Source organism: Choristoneura fumiferana, chromosome 12 (assembly GCF_025370935.1).
Source record: "Choristoneura fumiferana chromosome 12, NRCan_CFum_1, whole genome shotgun sequence".
NCBI classification, from domain to species: Eukaryota; Metazoa; Arthropoda; class Insecta; order Lepidoptera; family Tortricidae; genus Choristoneura; species Choristoneura fumiferana.
This window is the reverse complement of record NC_133483.1, coordinates 14,169,691-14,185,935: the sequence shown is the minus strand read 5'-3', so window position 1 is coordinate 14,185,935 and position 16,245 is coordinate 14,169,691. Positions and strand designations below refer to the sequence as shown.

At 36.3% G+C, this 16,245-nt stretch overlaps 2 protein-coding genes across 2 annotated transcripts; one reads left to right on the top strand and one right to left on the bottom strand.

Moving 5' to 3' along the window:
- Positions 1-33: 33 nt before the first annotated feature.
- Lint-O (L(3)mbt interactor in ovarian somatic cells) lies at positions 34-5,829 on the bottom strand. Its single transcript, XM_074095443.1, has 6 exons — positions 5,504-5,829; positions 5,142-5,390; positions 4,702-5,003; positions 2,683-3,255; positions 2,239-2,604; positions 34-615 (listed from the first exon to the last, which is right to left on the bottom strand). Exons 2-6 carry the CDS (start codon positions 5,386-5,388, stop codon positions 469-471), a joined length of 1,635 nt encoding a protein of 544 aa, XP_073951544.1. The 5' UTR covers positions 5,389-5,390; positions 5,504-5,829; the 3' UTR covers positions 34-468.
- Positions 5,830-8,825: 2,996 nt separating this feature from the next.
- LOC141433412 (GTPase Era, mitochondrial-like) lies at positions 8,826-13,766 on the top strand. Its single transcript, XM_074095442.1, has 5 exons — positions 8,826-9,184; positions 9,321-9,445; positions 10,381-10,555; positions 10,991-11,182; positions 12,038-13,766. Exons 1-5 carry the CDS (start codon positions 8,999-9,001, stop codon positions 12,392-12,394), a joined length of 1,035 nt encoding a protein of 344 aa, XP_073951543.1. The 5' UTR covers positions 8,826-8,998; the 3' UTR covers positions 12,395-13,766.
- Positions 13,767-16,245: the final 2,479 nt, after the last annotated feature.

Here is a 16,245-nt window from a genome sequence, read left to right as displayed (position 1 = left end):
TGGGTTCAGGAAAACACCATGTACATATATGTATATGTTTTAGTTATTTATTACACAAGGTTGACAAGGTGTTACAAAATCTAACATGTAGGCACATCAATACTACATTTATTAATTGATAAAAATGATTGGCTGGTTAGCCATTATTATCATAATAGGCATGTTCAATCCTTACCGGTTTATATTCTAGAATTTGAGATACACCTAGTACAAGAATAATGTAGATAACAGTATTTCATGAAACTCCAGGGAAATCTCCTAACTAAGTGTGTACAAAAACGTACACAAAAGTAGGGTTCTCTTAAAGAATATATTTAGCTTCATAAATCTAGTTCATTTAATTTACAAGTTTATAACAGTATTCTCTTTTGGTTCATATTTCATTGTGCCAAATAATCCCTTATTTTATTTGCATAATATTTAATCCTACAAATATCATAAAACTAAGGGTTAATATTCATGCTTAGCTTAACCCCAACACATTGTCCAATCATCTTTTCTGGTCTGCAGCTTGACTACTATGCGGTATAAAGCCAAAGCTGGACCAAGCGGAAGGCCCAAGCCTCTCACGATGTCAGCGCGTCTTGCCATACTCAATGCGTGCCCGTCGAATTCCTGGAAAACAATAAAAAAAAAACCGTAAGGGTACTTAACGTAATTTTATTTCACTCTTTTCCTAAAAAATTAAATCGTGGTCTTCGTTGACGGCGTATGAAAAACACCTGTGCAAAAATGCCATGTCCCTAAATTCAGAGATTGAGATTATGGGATTTCATATATTGTTTATTCCAGAGATTCTGCTATCTAATTTACATGTAGAGACTCCTAACGCCATCTAGTTCCCACATGGAGAACTGTCTAATCCTGCACCGCGCTTTCGTTTCTCGACTACGACGTATACCTTCATTTGATCCAAATCCATCCACAAACATAATAGATATTAGGTTAAGGAGCAACTTTATAAAAAATGATTTGTGAAGTGTTTCGAAAATACAAACTGAGACATGGATGCACAGAAAAACCAGAAAAAGAGTCCAGCACTGGGAATCGAACTCAGGTTCTCAGCATTCCGTGCTGCGTTTCTTACCCCTACACTACAACTGGACAGGAGTACAGACACGAATTTCTCCCATGCACACATATCTCAGGTTGCTTTTTTCTACTACGCTACTTAAGCAGCAGCACTTGCTCTTCCGAACCCAGCCGAAACGATCGTGCGGGTTAATTACATTTGAATTTGACATGGATTGTACATAAAGGTCCACTGTCGTAACTTTTACATTTGAATTTTGAGTTGACCTTGACATGGATTGTACGTAAAGTTCGTTGTCGTAACTCTTTTCATACTCGGCTGGGTTCGAAAACGACATCTATGTTTCGCTCTCATCGAGACAAGTAACACCCTTTCGGAACTAACCGCTTACCCAGACAAGAGATGTCGCTACTAAGCAATCAAATTATGATTGGTTATTTGGAGTCTTTTTGTATTTTTTATTTCAACTCCAAATTTGTTACTTTTACGGTCCATCCGTAAAACCATATCGAAAATACAAACTGAGACATAGAGACTCCAAATAACCAATTATAATTTGATTGCGTTTGCTCGATGCGAATTGCTCGATGAGAGTAAAACATAGATGTCGCTAGTGCTGCTGCTTAAGTAGCGTAGTATAAAAAAGCAACTTGAGATATGTGTGCATAGGAGAAATTCTTGTCTGTACTACTGTCCAGTGGTAGTGTAGATGTATGGCACGCAGCACGGAATGCTGAGGACCTGGGTTCGATTAACAGCGGTGGTCTCTTTTTCTTGTTTTTTTTTGTGCATCCATGTCTCAGTTTGTATTTTCGATATGGTTTTACAGGATGACCGTAAAAGTAACAAATTTGGAGTTGAAATAAAAAATAGAAAAAGACTCCAAATAACCAATCATAATTGTGATTGTGATTGTGTACGCAAACTTTTTCTAAACAGAGGGTCTAATCCCAAATTTGAATTTCAAAGTTTTTATTGTAACATCGTTGTCTTCACTCCTATTAGAAAATACTATTAGCGTAAGTAGGATGGTACAATACGAGGTTCTATTTTCTAACTCCGAAATATAATACCAGTAAATACTGTGGGTGGGTGTGGGTCTAATTCCTAGTTAGATAAACATATAATATATTTTATTTATGTTAATGATAAGAAAGATTAGAAATAAAAACTGAACTACTGTAGTTCTTGCTATATCTACTCACCTGTTCCTTCAATAAAGGAGCCGCTTCTTCAAAATTCTCCAAAAAATATTCATAGACATCATCTGTTGTCCAATTTGTTATATCTGGTATCCTTGGATCAATGGGGGCATCTTCAGCAAGTTTGGACCCGGCCCGATCCAACTCGTGTGGCTGTAGGAATGGCTGCACTGGAGGAGAATCATGGTCCTGGATACTGTACTCTAAACTCCTAGGAATGATAGCTGGTGATCTAACAACTGTTGGTCTAGATTCTAAGCAGTTGTTGCACTCCCACTGATCCCAAGCCTTAAGCCGTTCTGGAATGCGTGGTGTGTGACAGAGTGCATGATATGAATCAGAACAAATACTGCATACAGTTAAAATACCCTGAAAAATAATGTATTATTAGCATAGGGAATAGCAAGATTGGGTTTATAGATTCAACAATAACAAAATAAAACTTACAGCATCATTAGTCTCACAGCAAACTACACACGTTTTGCAATGTGGACATTGCCAGGTGTTATCTGGTCTAGGCTTTAATATACCAGATCCTGATTGAAGGCAGTTTAAATGGGCCTTATTATTGCAATCTCTGCATTCAACAAGTCTGTCATTTGACGCACGGGATTTCTGCACAAGGCATACTGAACATACACCTCCTGAACTCTCATGTGATGAAGGCTCATCTTGGTCTAGCTCATCACCACTTCCGTCTAGAGACATTTGACTTTCGGAAAGTGGTGTGCCTTCTTTATCTTTACCGCCTTGGCCTGTGATCATTAGTCGTTTCTTAATGGTGCTCTTATTGAGTGAGCCAACTGGTCTGCCTCTTTTACGTTTGCTGGGTACATTATTATCAGAGGGGTCAAAGACTTTTTTGGCCATTTTACGTCTCTCACCCACTCGAACACCTGCATTTCTGGTCATGCTGTTACTTGGTCCTGTGCTAGAGGATCCTCCACCGCCCCGTTTTTTGGGCCGTCCGCGCACTCGCTGCGGTGAGGATCGACATGACGAATTGGCTGAGGAAGTCATCTGTAAAATAGAAGTTGACAATTCACTGTTTGGCAAAATTACTCATGTTTATATATTTTTAATTTTACCTGACAGTATTTAAAATTGACAACTAATTGAAGTATTTTAGCAAAATGTTTTTTAAACAGACAATGTTACCTAAGTTAGATTCGCGTCTGTTGTTTTACATTTTCTCTATACCTAGGTACTAATACCTTTATCTTTCATCCACCACTATTTTGAGTACTATATAATCTAAGACCTCTTATGATTTTGTTTCCTACAAATTTTTTACCGAAAATCGAACCCTAGACCAGGGGTGGCCAACCGGTCCATCGCGACTATAAGTCTAGTCGATCATGGCAAGGCAAAAAATGTATACTGAACAATGCTGTTTAATTTAAGATTTCTAGAAGTATGTAAACAGTAGATCTTAGTAATAGTAGTTTCATGTTCAAAAAAGTAGATCTTGGGTCTAATCAAGTTGGCCACCCCTGCACTAGATTAGTAAAATTGTTATTTGATGGACAGAGCCATTTTTTTTTAAACTCACTAACTACCTACATTATTTAACAATTTTACTAATTATCTAGTTAGATCATTAACAGTGTTTGGATTGGATATTGCCAATCTTGAGGTCTTCATCTCAGGAGATCCTAAAGAATGCGCCACGGTGCCCTGGGGCGCCCATAGAGTATAAAGAAAAATAATTCATGTGCTTGTTATAGCCTAAATTGAATAAATGAATAATTTGAATTTTGAATTTTTGAATTTTGAATTTGAATTTTGACTGACTTTGAATTAAAATATGTAATACCAAATCACCGATTAATACTTACAAGCTCCAAAACCAAAGATACCAATTGCCTTATATTGTTATATTTTATTTTTGTGCCTAGCTATCAGTGTATGAATGTACCCTACTGCATTTAGCTGATTTGCAGAGTCAAAGAGCTGTAAGTGCACTGGCAACTAATAAAGTTTGGGAACTTCACAAGCTAATCAATTTACTACTGAAAATTAAAAATATTGGTCTCAAAAGATAGATAAGTACAACAAGGTTGATACAAAAGCAAAGATCATTTAGTTCAGTGAACATACAAATCTCATTAAAATTCAATCACAAGACTAATAGCACCATATTAATACATAACAAGTCTGATAGGAGAAAACAAAGTGTCTGACTGTTCACAAAAGCCCGAGTGGACTCATTTTTTAACTTTTTAATATCTAGTTAATAGCAGAAAATTAAATGCTTTAGATTTACATACTCTAAAAAAGTTGCCGTGCAAAGCCTTGCTATATTTTTTGGCTTTGCAGCAATAATTGCCTACAAACAGAGAACTTAATAAATAGTCCGGTTCTTGGCACTGAATGTTAATAGGTTGCCACTGAATGCAAGATCTAATGATAGAGATGCAAGTAAAGCCATAGCTAATGACTAGTGTAATACTAAGGAATACATACCTTTGTAGTTGACTCAACATTGTAGTCAAACTTGAAACTGTCAGAGCTATCACCATCATGGTCAGCTGGCCCTAAAGCCAGATTACCATTGGATAGTTTCACAAGACTGCCTGAGGACAGTTCTTTATTGACTATTGTCTCAAGCTGCTTCTTAGAATATTTGGATTCTTGCGAGGCTGCAGCCTTCACAAGATCTTCAAAAGCAATACCATTTTCAAGATAACTTTGATCTTGGTAAATGAGAGTGGCTATGGCCGATGTGATTATTCTTCTCTCACTTGTAGCTATTGCAGTCGCCATCTCTACAAAAAAAAACAGATGTTTTAAATCTTTATGCTTTCAAGTGGAAAAGTTTAGTTATATGTTGAGTATCCTTATTAACATTATTGTGGTTATGAATCATAAGATTAACAACTCACAAATTTAGTTTTGTGACTTACTATTGTTTTGGCTTGATTTCCTTCTCCACTTGGCAGCGTTTCTGTAGCTCTCATTATCTTTATAATCAACTTTGAATATGCTTTTCTCTTTAAGGCAACGTTTGAGATCCGCTTTAGTGTATTTTGGAGCAACTTTGTAAAACTTTAACATAAATTTGCAAATTCTATTGATGTCCGGTCTCGATTTTCGCGAGCGCAAGTGATCAATTGCAGATAAAATCTCTTTTTTATACTTTATCTCTGACATTTCTGTAACAAGTTTATTAAAGTTAACGATTATGACAAAATACTCAGTAAAATAGTAAGCAATTATAGTAAAACAATTCAATTACTTAACTATTTACCGAAAGGCCGAAACTTACCTGAGTAAAATCATACCGGTGTGTTGAAGTCACCCAGCTTCTTTTAGATGAACTTAATTTAAAGTAAAATTAAAAACAAATAATACTGAAATAATTTTGCTTCTAAGAATAAAACCACCACACAGTTAATTTCATTGACTCGCGAAAAAGTTCACTTCTTCACTTGAGACGGACTCGCTCGGTCCGTTCCGTTCACTTGCTTGCATGCAATGCAGCCATATGCAAGCAATACAATGCTTGTTGCTTGCTAGATAAGTACTTGCTTGCTTTCTTATCGCACGCGTTTTCGGAAACGGTGGCGGTATTTTTTGGCAGTGACTAGAAAAACACCTTTGAAGGGCGGGGTTTAAAATTATCTGTGGTAGCGGGGCGGGTGGTGCATGGGACTAATAGGCTACTACAAAATTCAAAAAAAAAAAATTCAAGCCTGTCGGACACGCCCGAATTACGGCTCCGTAGCCATTACGAAAAAATTAAGTAATATTCTTTCGAAGGATTTCGTATTTTGTACAGAATGTTCCAAGTTTAGGTATATTTTATACCTTAGGCTGCTATTTACTCTTAAACTACTAATAGGTATTCTCAAGAAAACAGAACCGTTATAGTTTGCCTTGTAAGTTTGATATATTTGCTACCATCCTAAATTTTTTCAAATTTTCCCACCCATCGGTTTAGATTTTAAAGGGAGGGGGAGATGCTCGATTTTAATGAAAATTTGCACTTGAATATTTTGCAAACAAATCACTGAATCGAAAAATCGTTTTAGCAACCCCCTAATGGTTTTTAAAGACTTATCCAACGATACCCCACACTACAAGGTTGGATGTAAAAAAAAAACACTACGTCTATGGGAGGGAGGTACAATAAAAAAAAACTATTTTTTTTGTACCGTTTTGTCGGCATAGTTTACATTATATATTCGTGCAAAATTACAGCTTTCTAGCATTGATAGTCCATGAGCACAGGCAGACAGACAGACAGACAGACATGGCGAAACTATAAGGGTTCCGTTTTTGCCATTTTGGTTACGGAAGCCTAAACATCGCAGTTTGTATCGTACCGTCCCGCAGACGCTAATATTACTTAATACGAGAGTGAGAACGATAGTACGATACGAAGTTCGATTTTCGACTCATGAGAAGTGAAAAAGGATTTTTCATTTCATCAGCTACTTTGCATTTGTAAATCAGAGTTTTTTAAGTGCTTGAACAATGAGAGCTATCGCGTATGAATTCGCCACTAGAGGCGCTAGTGTAGCGTGAGGTCTCCGAAATGTCAAATCTCATAGTTTTTGGGTGAGCTACGCGGGTTTATTTATAATTAGAATAATTTTGTGAATATTTTGCAATATCTGAAACTAATTATGGCAAATATGCGTTCCGGGGCAATGAATGTTGTGTTTTGTCTTTCGGAAACCTTTGTCCTCCCTTTTTTCCGAACAAAACGGGGACTATGCAACACTGTGGCATGCTCGATATTTTTATGGTACTTACGGTTTTAAGTTGTATTAAATATGATTTTAATCTAAACTTTGTTTTCACGCCCGTAATAACAGACTTTGAAAGCCATACTTAATCTGTCATCTCCCAGGATAACAGGATCGAAGGATTTTGGGCACAAATTTGTGCCTCTGGGAGAGGACAGGTGAAAAACCTCACGGAACAGTGCGCCATCTAGATGGCGCACTGTTCCGTGAGGTTTTTCACCTGTCCTGTGAGGTCACTAGTGAGACAAAAAACGATAGCCCTCATTACGCCAACATGAGTATTTTTTTCACTCTGTTTTTTTTTGCGTAAGTGGAGTACTAGCCTTATGAAGTGACTGACACTGACATGACATTGACAGATAATAGCATAATAAAAATTGATTGAATGGTCAGTGTTGCCAACGCATGCAATTTGTAGTCAATTAGGCTACTCAGGATGGAAATCAGCGACGTAAAATTCTAAATGGCGACTGGTCGCCTTTTAGGCTAATTGAAGGACAAGGGCCTTATAGTAGTTGAACGAAAGCATAAGCAAAAATAATTCCTCCCACGCAAATTGTAGAGTCGAAGAAAAAGAAAAGAGCAAACGAATCAATAAATAATTCAAAATAACATGCAAAATTAACAATAAAACTGAATAAGCGCAGTGTAGGGTTCCGTGCAAATATTTAGCACATCTTACTAACTTTTCAGCCCCTTAGAGTTATGAAATTTGACACCTGGGGCCTATTGCATAAAAGTACTTACAAGCTAATACTATTAGTGATTTTGGTTGTAACTTGTAGTAAGTACAATAATATTAGTTTATAACAATCTAATTTACTTATAGCATAATGTAACCGTAGTTTTTAAGCTTTAATGCAAGTACGTAGGATATCTTACTTTTTAGTTGCCTAATAGAATTAGATAACATTATTATAAATGTGGCTATACCCTACCAGTGTGCATAATATTGTAAGACTTATTAGAATAAGGCCTTATGTATTTTATGTTTCTTGCCAAATAAATAAATAAGTACTAAAAATACTAAAGGACAGGATCAACTTTAGGAAAAAACATTTTTTTTTTTACTTTTATTAATAAAGACTTTATTCTTGCCTATTACTGTTAAATTTTATTGCTCAGGATCAACTTTAGGAAAAAACATTTTTTTTTTACTTTTATTAATAAAGAAATTTGAACAATTTGACGAAATTCTCTGTTGTTACCTATTACTAATGTACGAACACTTAAATAAATTATTAGAATGATCAATATTCGGATTATTCCTGATCTGCATACGCGGTATCCGTATTTTTTTGATTATCGGATGTAGTTTCTGGAATAAACACACCTAGTGTGAATTGATCCAAATTCCTTCCCAAACCATTTTCACAGTTAGAAATTTCGAAAAAAGTTTTACGTTGACGTTACTGTTCCCGCCAACATTTATATGTTTCATTGCAAAGTCCACAGATGGCCAAAGGTTTACCTCACTCAGCCAACTTGGTTACGAGTACTTGTAATTTTGTGTTTTTCTAATAATATTAGGACGCTTATTACAAGTTAGCAAAAATATGTTATGCAACGAAATTTATTAGTACTTGTAAATAATGATGAATTTGCTTGTAACTTTCAAGATATTATTAGTAATTTATGTAGCAAAATTTTCTAATATAATTAGTGAAAACACGAAATAACACAACTTTTAAATTGATAACTAGTAACTTGTATTATTTTCTAATATTATTAGTCGAATTATGCAATAGGCCCCTGATCGGGAATAATACATAGGCTACTTTTTTAGGCGACCTCACCTCAGTTCAAATTTAGCTGCATTAGGCTACTCAAGCTGTGGAAAATGGCGTTATCAGGTTCCAAGTTGTTGGCAACACTGTAAATTTTTTGAACAAAGTGGTGTGTGGTATTAAAAAGAGAAAATTAATAAAGCGAGCGAAACACAAAATAATTGGTTTCGTTAAAGCGTTAAACCAAATTAACTCAATGACCTTAATACATTTCAAACCAAAATGTGCACATTAATGTTATGCTCGCTTCGCGTTACTTATAGCAAAGCACTAGTATTGCGGTCAGTGTTTTATTCTTCTCAGCCTGAACAAGCAAACAAAAGTATCAGCAAAGTCGTCAACGTTGCTATTATTGGAGCTCCAAATTCTGGAAAAAGTACATTAATTAATAACATAGTGGAGAGGAAGGTAAATAAACTGTAGCCTAATAAGATTAGATAACCTTACGTTTTGTGACGCATTTAACTATTCGATCTCATAGAATTTAATTTTATTTGAATCTTTTTTTTTACACATGCTTAGAATTATTAGTTTCTACTCTTAGATATGTGCAGCTTCTAACAAAGTTCATACAACAACACGGCTTGTAAGAGCAATGTGTTTTCAAAACGACACACAGATAATATTTCTGGACACACCTGGAGTTGCTACAGAAAAGGAACAAAAAAGGTAATTTAGCTTATTTTATTTTGTACAAAATTGATTACTGGATTAAAAATTTGCCAATTAAATTACATATTTTCTTAAAATTTTTTAGAACAGCCATAAAATAAACTTAATATTTGCTATTTATTTAGCATTACTTTCTACAAAGTATGATCGCAATCAAATGACAGATTTCACATACAAAACCTGTTTTTTGTTTGCGATTGTGAGCATCTGAAATGTTAGGCAATACTTATGGCCTCTAGAGTTGCCAACCGGTCAACTTACTATAGTGGCTACTGACCTATTCAATTGCGGCAAAGGAGTACCTACAAGCTTATAACCTAACGAACTTAGATAAGTTGAAAACCTCCCGACATTGTCATTTCAAAGTTTATCTCTCAAAAACGGCTGAACCGATTTTAATAAAACATATCTAAGAAAACCTGATATCGAATAAAAAAAATGCATCCAAAATCGGTTCCCCCGTTTCAGAGCTACAGTCAGACGCACACACAGAACAGTCAAACTTATAACACCCCTCTTTTTGCATTGGGGGTTAATAAAATAATAGCAGAAACAGATATAAGATAAATTTGCGAAATCAAAATAGTGCCTGAGTAATTAGAAGAGAAGAAATTGGATTTCCTTACTGTGCCTCTTGAGGGCCTTGAGTATTTATTTAGATTATGGTCAATTTTACGAAGCTCCAGCGGTCTGCGAAACACAGTTTTCAGAATGGCTGGCTAGAGATCTATGTTATCTACAGTCAAAACTGTTTATAGCGACACCAGTTATAATGACATATCAGATTTGACGACCAAGATATACCAAAGTAGCACTGGTTATAACAACCAACCATGCTTAACAACCAAATATTGCTGTCCCTTCAATATCATTATAAACAGTTCTGACTGTATACATGTTTTTTTTATCACATAATTGGCTTTAATTTTCAGATATAAGCTGCCAGAGTCTATGATGAATGCATGTACCAAAAGTCTGAGGTGTGCAGATGTGATAGGTGTTGTACATGACATATCTAATAAATGGACTAAGGATTATCTGCATTCTGATGTACTGACTATGTTGAACAGTGCTGAAAATACACCAAGTTTTCTAATTATTAATAAGGTGAGAATATTTTTAGTTTTTGTAACAATAAAGGTTCACAAATTAATACTTTATTGTAATCAAATCATGCAGTAACTAAAAGAGGTGATGATATTGTAATAGATTTTCGTTTTTGCTATTTTATCTCATTTGTCATATCTGATACCTCCTGAGGCCCGACAATAAATTTATGTTTTCACAATTTGAACTGAATGTCAATCAAGTAAAGTAAAAAATAAATAAATTATGTCCTCAACTGTTGACCAGGGGATCCAGGAGATTAACCCCCTGGTGAAAGTTAACCCCTGGAACGTCCCGCATGCCATGTGTGTGTGTGTGTGTGTAACTAATTGTTTGTGATTGGTTAATTGATTTTATTTGTTTCACTCACCTTCTAGCATAACAACAATACATTTCAAAAAATAGTTGGTAATTTGTATATTTTTTTGATTTCAGGTAGACAGATTAGAATCCAAAAGACAGCTGCTATCAGTTATAAGAAATTTAACCAATGGAATGCTTGCTGGGAACCCAGTCCAAGGTCCTGAGACTCAAAGCAGAAAGAACAGAAAAGACAGAGGCTACAGTCATTTCTCAGACATCTTCTTAGTTTCTGCTTTAAATGGGGATGGTGTTAAGGATATAAAGGTATTTAAATATAGGAACAGAATACCAGTTCTTTGACATTATTATGAATCTCATCTCACTAATATTATAAATGCGAAAGTATGGAAGTCTGTATGTTTGTTTGTTTGTTACTTTATCTCGTCTAAATCGCTGAACCAATTTAGATAAAATTTGGTTTCGGTACATATAGTTTGAGTCCCAGGGAAGGACATGGGATAGTTTTTATCCCGGCATTTGCAAGGTTGGTCAGGTTAAATAAAACTAAAATCCGCATGATGTTGACTTGTTTTCGTGTAAAAAAAAATACCCTACAAGTTCCTCCAATGACGTCTGTAACTAATTGTTTGGTTAATTGATTTTATTTGTCAAAGCATAACAACAATACATTTCAAAAAATTGTTAGGTATCAGTTATAAGAAATTTAAAAAAAGGTCCTGAGAGCTCAAGTTAAAGCTTTAAAATCCAGATTATGAATCTCATCTCACTAATATTATAAATGCGAAAGTTGTTTGTTACTTTATCTCGTCTAAATCGCTGAACCAATTTAGATAAAATTCGGTTCGGGGGAAGGACATGGGATAGTTTTTATCCCGAAAATTGCATAGTTGCAGGTAACGGCTAGTACTTAAATAAAACTCCGTGATGTGGACTTGAAACACTAATCCCTGCACCTCCACCTTGGTTGGCTGTCGGTGATTCTACAAGCGTTTCAAACGCTATTGAAGGAATAAGCTAAGTTAGGTAGCTTAAAAAATCATTATAAATTGAAATTGTACCAGAAGCACACTTGCCAGGGACACAAATGACAAAAGTTTAATAGGTCCAAGTAAGCAAAAAAATAAAATTATTTTCAACTACTTGTTTATAACTTTTCAGGAATACCTCCTCAGCAATGCCAAACCTGCGTTTTTGCAATATGCCCCTGACGAATGGACAGATCAAACTCCAGAATCATTAATAGTGGAAGCAGTAAGAGCCAAGTTCATGGATTTTCTGGCCCAAGAACTTCCATACAACTTGAAGACGGAATTAGAGTATTATGAGGATAGAGAAGAGAAGATAGTTTGTTCTGTTGCAGTAGAGTGCCCTTCTGAGAGAGTGGCTCGGCTTATATCAGGGGCAGGAGGCGGCAGGCTGCAACAAATCAAGTCACAAACTAGAAATGATTTGACAGAATTATTTAAGAAACCAGTTGTTATTAGTATTCAGTTAAAAGCTAGAGTCAAGCCATAGCGTTTTTAGTTAGTTAGGTATCAAAAATACATTAAATAATAAATAAAATAAACACAAATTATACTTTTATTATACCTACCTTATTTTATTAGATGTACAGTACAAGGGCGGATCCACCGTTGTGGGCACGATGGGCATGCCCACAAGCCTAATAGACTTATGACGACACACTTTCACGGTATATCGAGATGCTTGGATGGCTAATGTCTTGATGCGCGGAAAAAGGGAAAAAGGTAATCAAATTCAAAAGTTGTTCATGCATGAGTCATGATTGTTCATGGGCAAGTTCATGCTCCGACTCGCATTTGACCGATTTTCGGGTGGCTGTGACCACAACCTTTTTAGAGGGCTGGATCCGCGGCTAGTACAGTACAACCAAAATGTTAGTCGCTCGGGACTCATCGGTTTTTTTCGTTTCCCTGAAGATTCAAATGAGAAAGAAAAATAAAACCGCTCTTTTGTTTCGAGTTCCGAACGACATTAGCAGACTAGTTTTAAGTTTACCTAAGTATATTTATATGGACATGAATTAGTTTACTTAGGCCTTTGTTTTCTCCCCGAAGCTGGACCTGCAATAGTAAGAGCATGGCGTCCAGTACGAAAATAGGTATACTTAATACAAAACAAAACAGTCGGAAATGGGTGAAAAAGTAAAGTCTTAGAAATTGTTGCAATTTTTAGAACTCCCACTGTACCGCTTGAGAAACAGCTGTCTCGTTCTCAAGCGAAAACTGCGCGGTTAGCCGCATAGTGTGTATGTTGCCTAACATGCGCTTAAATTCTGATCAATGCCTAGTCTTCTGTCAAACACTCACCTTTCAAACTTGTCATTATAAGGATGTACCTATTGTTATTGTCATTTCACCTGTTATTTATTTATTAATTTGGTTCTATTATTAACACAAGACCACATTAAGTGAACACAATGTCCCTACTAGACATAATGTGCATCGCTCCTAGTTGCTGTTGGGTTATAAACCTTAAGAGAGGAACTTTACTGATTGCCTACTCGGTTTTGTTTCCGCTTTCTATCCTAATCATATTGTTAATAGTGGTTTCAGTAGAAAACCAACAAGAAAGCGACGATTTAGTTCTGAAGGTTGGCAGAGTCGGCGTTTATCTGTTATATGCCCCCATCATGGTACTGGCGATTGCAAGCTTACTTCTCATAATCGGTTTATACAAACCATCGCCATGGCTTGTAGAGTTATACGTATGGCAGATGCTTTTTCACAGTTGTCTAATGTTGGTATACTTCATATTTGTTATAGCATATGGTCTATCAAAGGACTATCGTGTTTTTTCGATGTCCATGTTTATTATCGCAATGTTATATTTAACTTTTTGCTATCACTTTTTCCTTGTTGTAAACTCTTACAGAATTAAAATGATTGGCACCTAGTTATACATCTGTTTTACTTTTAGCACACAACAGGTATTTATGCGTTTTTTACTCTGGTGTTTTCATGGCTTTCCCAAGCGCAGTTGCCACAATATTGTAGGCACTTGACCGCACGTGCGCGCTTTTTTTGCACCTGGAAAACTTATAAGTCATCATCCCAGCCTATATACGTCCCACTGCTGGGCACAGGCCTCCTCTCAGAACAAGAGGGCTTGGGCCATAGTTTCCACGCGGGCCCAGTGCGGATTGGGAACTTCGAACCATTGAATCGCTTCGCAGATTTGTGCAGGTTTCCTCACGATGTTTTCCTTCACCGCAAAGCTCGTGGTAAATTTCAAATGTAATTCCGCACATGAATTTCGAAAAACTCAGAGGTGCGAGCCGGGGTTTGAACCCACGACCCTCTGCTTGAGAGGCGATAGGTCAAACCACTAGGCCACCACGGCTTTTTTTTAAAAATCCGGAAATTTCAATTCAGCTGCTGGATCTAATGATTTACCTACGTGTGCGAAGCCGCGGGTAAACACAAGTATTATAAACGCGAAAGTTTGTATGGGTGGATGTTTGTTACTCTAACACGCAAAACTACACTACAATACAATACAATACAAAGACTCTTTAACTACTGAACGGATTTGCATGAAATTTGGCACACAATAATATATAATAATATCCTGGATTAACATCTAGGGTACTTTTAATCCCGAAATAATGTAGGTATGTATGGCTCCCGTGGGATCAAAAACGTTTTAAACTACATACTAAATCTGCGCGAGCGAAGCCGCGGGCAAAAGCTAGTATTATAAATGCGAAAGTTTGTGAGTGAGTGAGTATGTTTGTTACTCCTTCAGGCTGAAACGGCTGGACGGATTTGGATGAAATTTGGTACGTAGATTGCTGGACATCTGGAATAAAACATACCGCTACTTTTTATTCCGATATTCCCACGGGATAGGGATAAAATCTCTAAATAACAACCGCTGGGCTTAGTCATGAAATTTGACATGATTGTTTTTAACCTAACGTCAATGAAAACCACGATTAAATTTTCGGGAATTCCCCCGGGATTTTTTTAAAATCCCGAAATTTCAATTCAGCTGCTGGATCTAATGATTTACGTGTGCAAAGCCGCGGGTATAGACTAATCCATAATATAGAAATGTCAATTTGAAAGGAATGACACCTACACCTACTCGTGTACTTTGGGACCACGCAGGGCCCGTTATGTCTAAGCCTAAAGATGTGTATTTATTACAGTACCTACTGGTAGATATAGGTTAATTTTTTTTATTATTAGTTGTAGAATACGGGATTTTAATTATAAATGTAATTTAAAAATAAATAATTAAAGTAAAATAAAATAAATATTTAAGGTCAAGGTTCAAGGTCAAGGTATTTAAGGTCAATATTTAAGGAGGGTTCCCATACATCAAATGTGTTTTTTTGCCGTTTTATGCTAACGAGAGTCCGACTCGCACTTGGCCGTTTTTTTTACTTTGCCCGTGCGAAGCCGGGGCGGGTCGCTAGTACTTAAATAAACGCCAGGAAACAAACTTTGATTATATCTTCACTAAACTAGTCATGCTTAACAATAGAATCTTACCAAACTCTAAAGACACTGTCTCTGTCTACAACTTAACCACACAACTTTGTTAAGACTTGTTTACGGACAGTGACAGTTTCGGTTTATGTGATGGCGGTTCCTAACTTAGGAGGTAAGTACATTACATTACACGATTAAACGATTTCGGTTTGCGACTAAACTAGTTATAGCTTTGAGTTTACTGACCCTAAATCTATTGGCCCGACTGGTGTTTGGTGAACACTTTCCTACACTTACAAGTTCCTAGTTTATAAAGTTTTATAGGGTGTTTACGTAAGTACGAGTATAAGCAGTGTAAGCTCGACCGACGGTAATGGGGACCCATATAGTGAACCCAACTGCGAGAATTACAAAAGTATTTCGTACAAGTAAGGTATTGTAAAGTTAAAAATATTTGGATAAAATGGTTACGTCCTTAGGATTCATATAAAAGATAAACATGGTAATAAAGGTCATCATCATCATCATCATCCTACCCTATATACGTCCCACTATTGGGCATAGCCTCCTCTCAGAATGAGAAGACTTGGGCCCTAGTTCCCACGCGGGTCCAGTGCATACTGGGAACTTCATACACACCATTGAATTGCTTTGCAGGTATGTGCAGGTTTCCTCGCGATGTTTTCCTTCACCGTTAAGCTCATGTTAAATTTTAATTTTGAAAAACTCAGAGGTTGCGCCCAGGTTTGACCCCACGAGCGTCTACTTGAGAGGCCCTTAGGTCAAACCACCGTACAAAAATCCTGGCCAGGCTCCCCCTAAAAAATAACCCTACGCCAATTAACATAGAACAAAAAAGAATAAATGGCTATAAATGGCTACAATGCAATACTGTGACGATGAATA

What these genes read in the sequence shown, in the direction of transcription:
- LOC141433412 (XM_074095442.1), top strand. Translation starts at nt 8,999, where the DNA reads ATGTGCACATTAATGTTATGCTCGCTTCGCGTTACTTATAGCAAAGCA. An exon ending in ATAACATAGTGGAGAGGAAG is followed by an intron (nt 9,185 to 9,320) that starts GTAAATAAACTG and finishes TTCTACTCTTAG; the next exon opens with ATATGTGCAGCTTCTAACAA. An exon ending in ACAGAAAAGGAACAAAAAAG is followed by an intron (nt 9,446 to 10,380) that starts GTAATTTAGCTT and finishes TTTAATTTTCAG; the next exon opens with ATATAAGCTGCCAGAGTCTA.
- Lint-O (XM_074095443.1), bottom strand. Translation starts at nt 5,388, where the DNA reads ATGTCAGAGATAAAGTATAAAAAAGAGATTTTATCTGCAATTGATCAC. An exon ending in GCTGTGAGACTAATGATGCT is followed by an intron (nt 2,605 to 2,682) that starts GTAAGTTTTATT and finishes ATTATTTTTCAG; the next exon opens with GGTATTTTAACTGTATGCAG. An exon ending in CTCCTTTATTGAAGGAACAG is followed by an intron (nt 616 to 2,238) that starts GTGAGTAGATAT and finishes ATTGTTTTCCAG; the next exon opens with GAATTCGACGGGCACGCATT.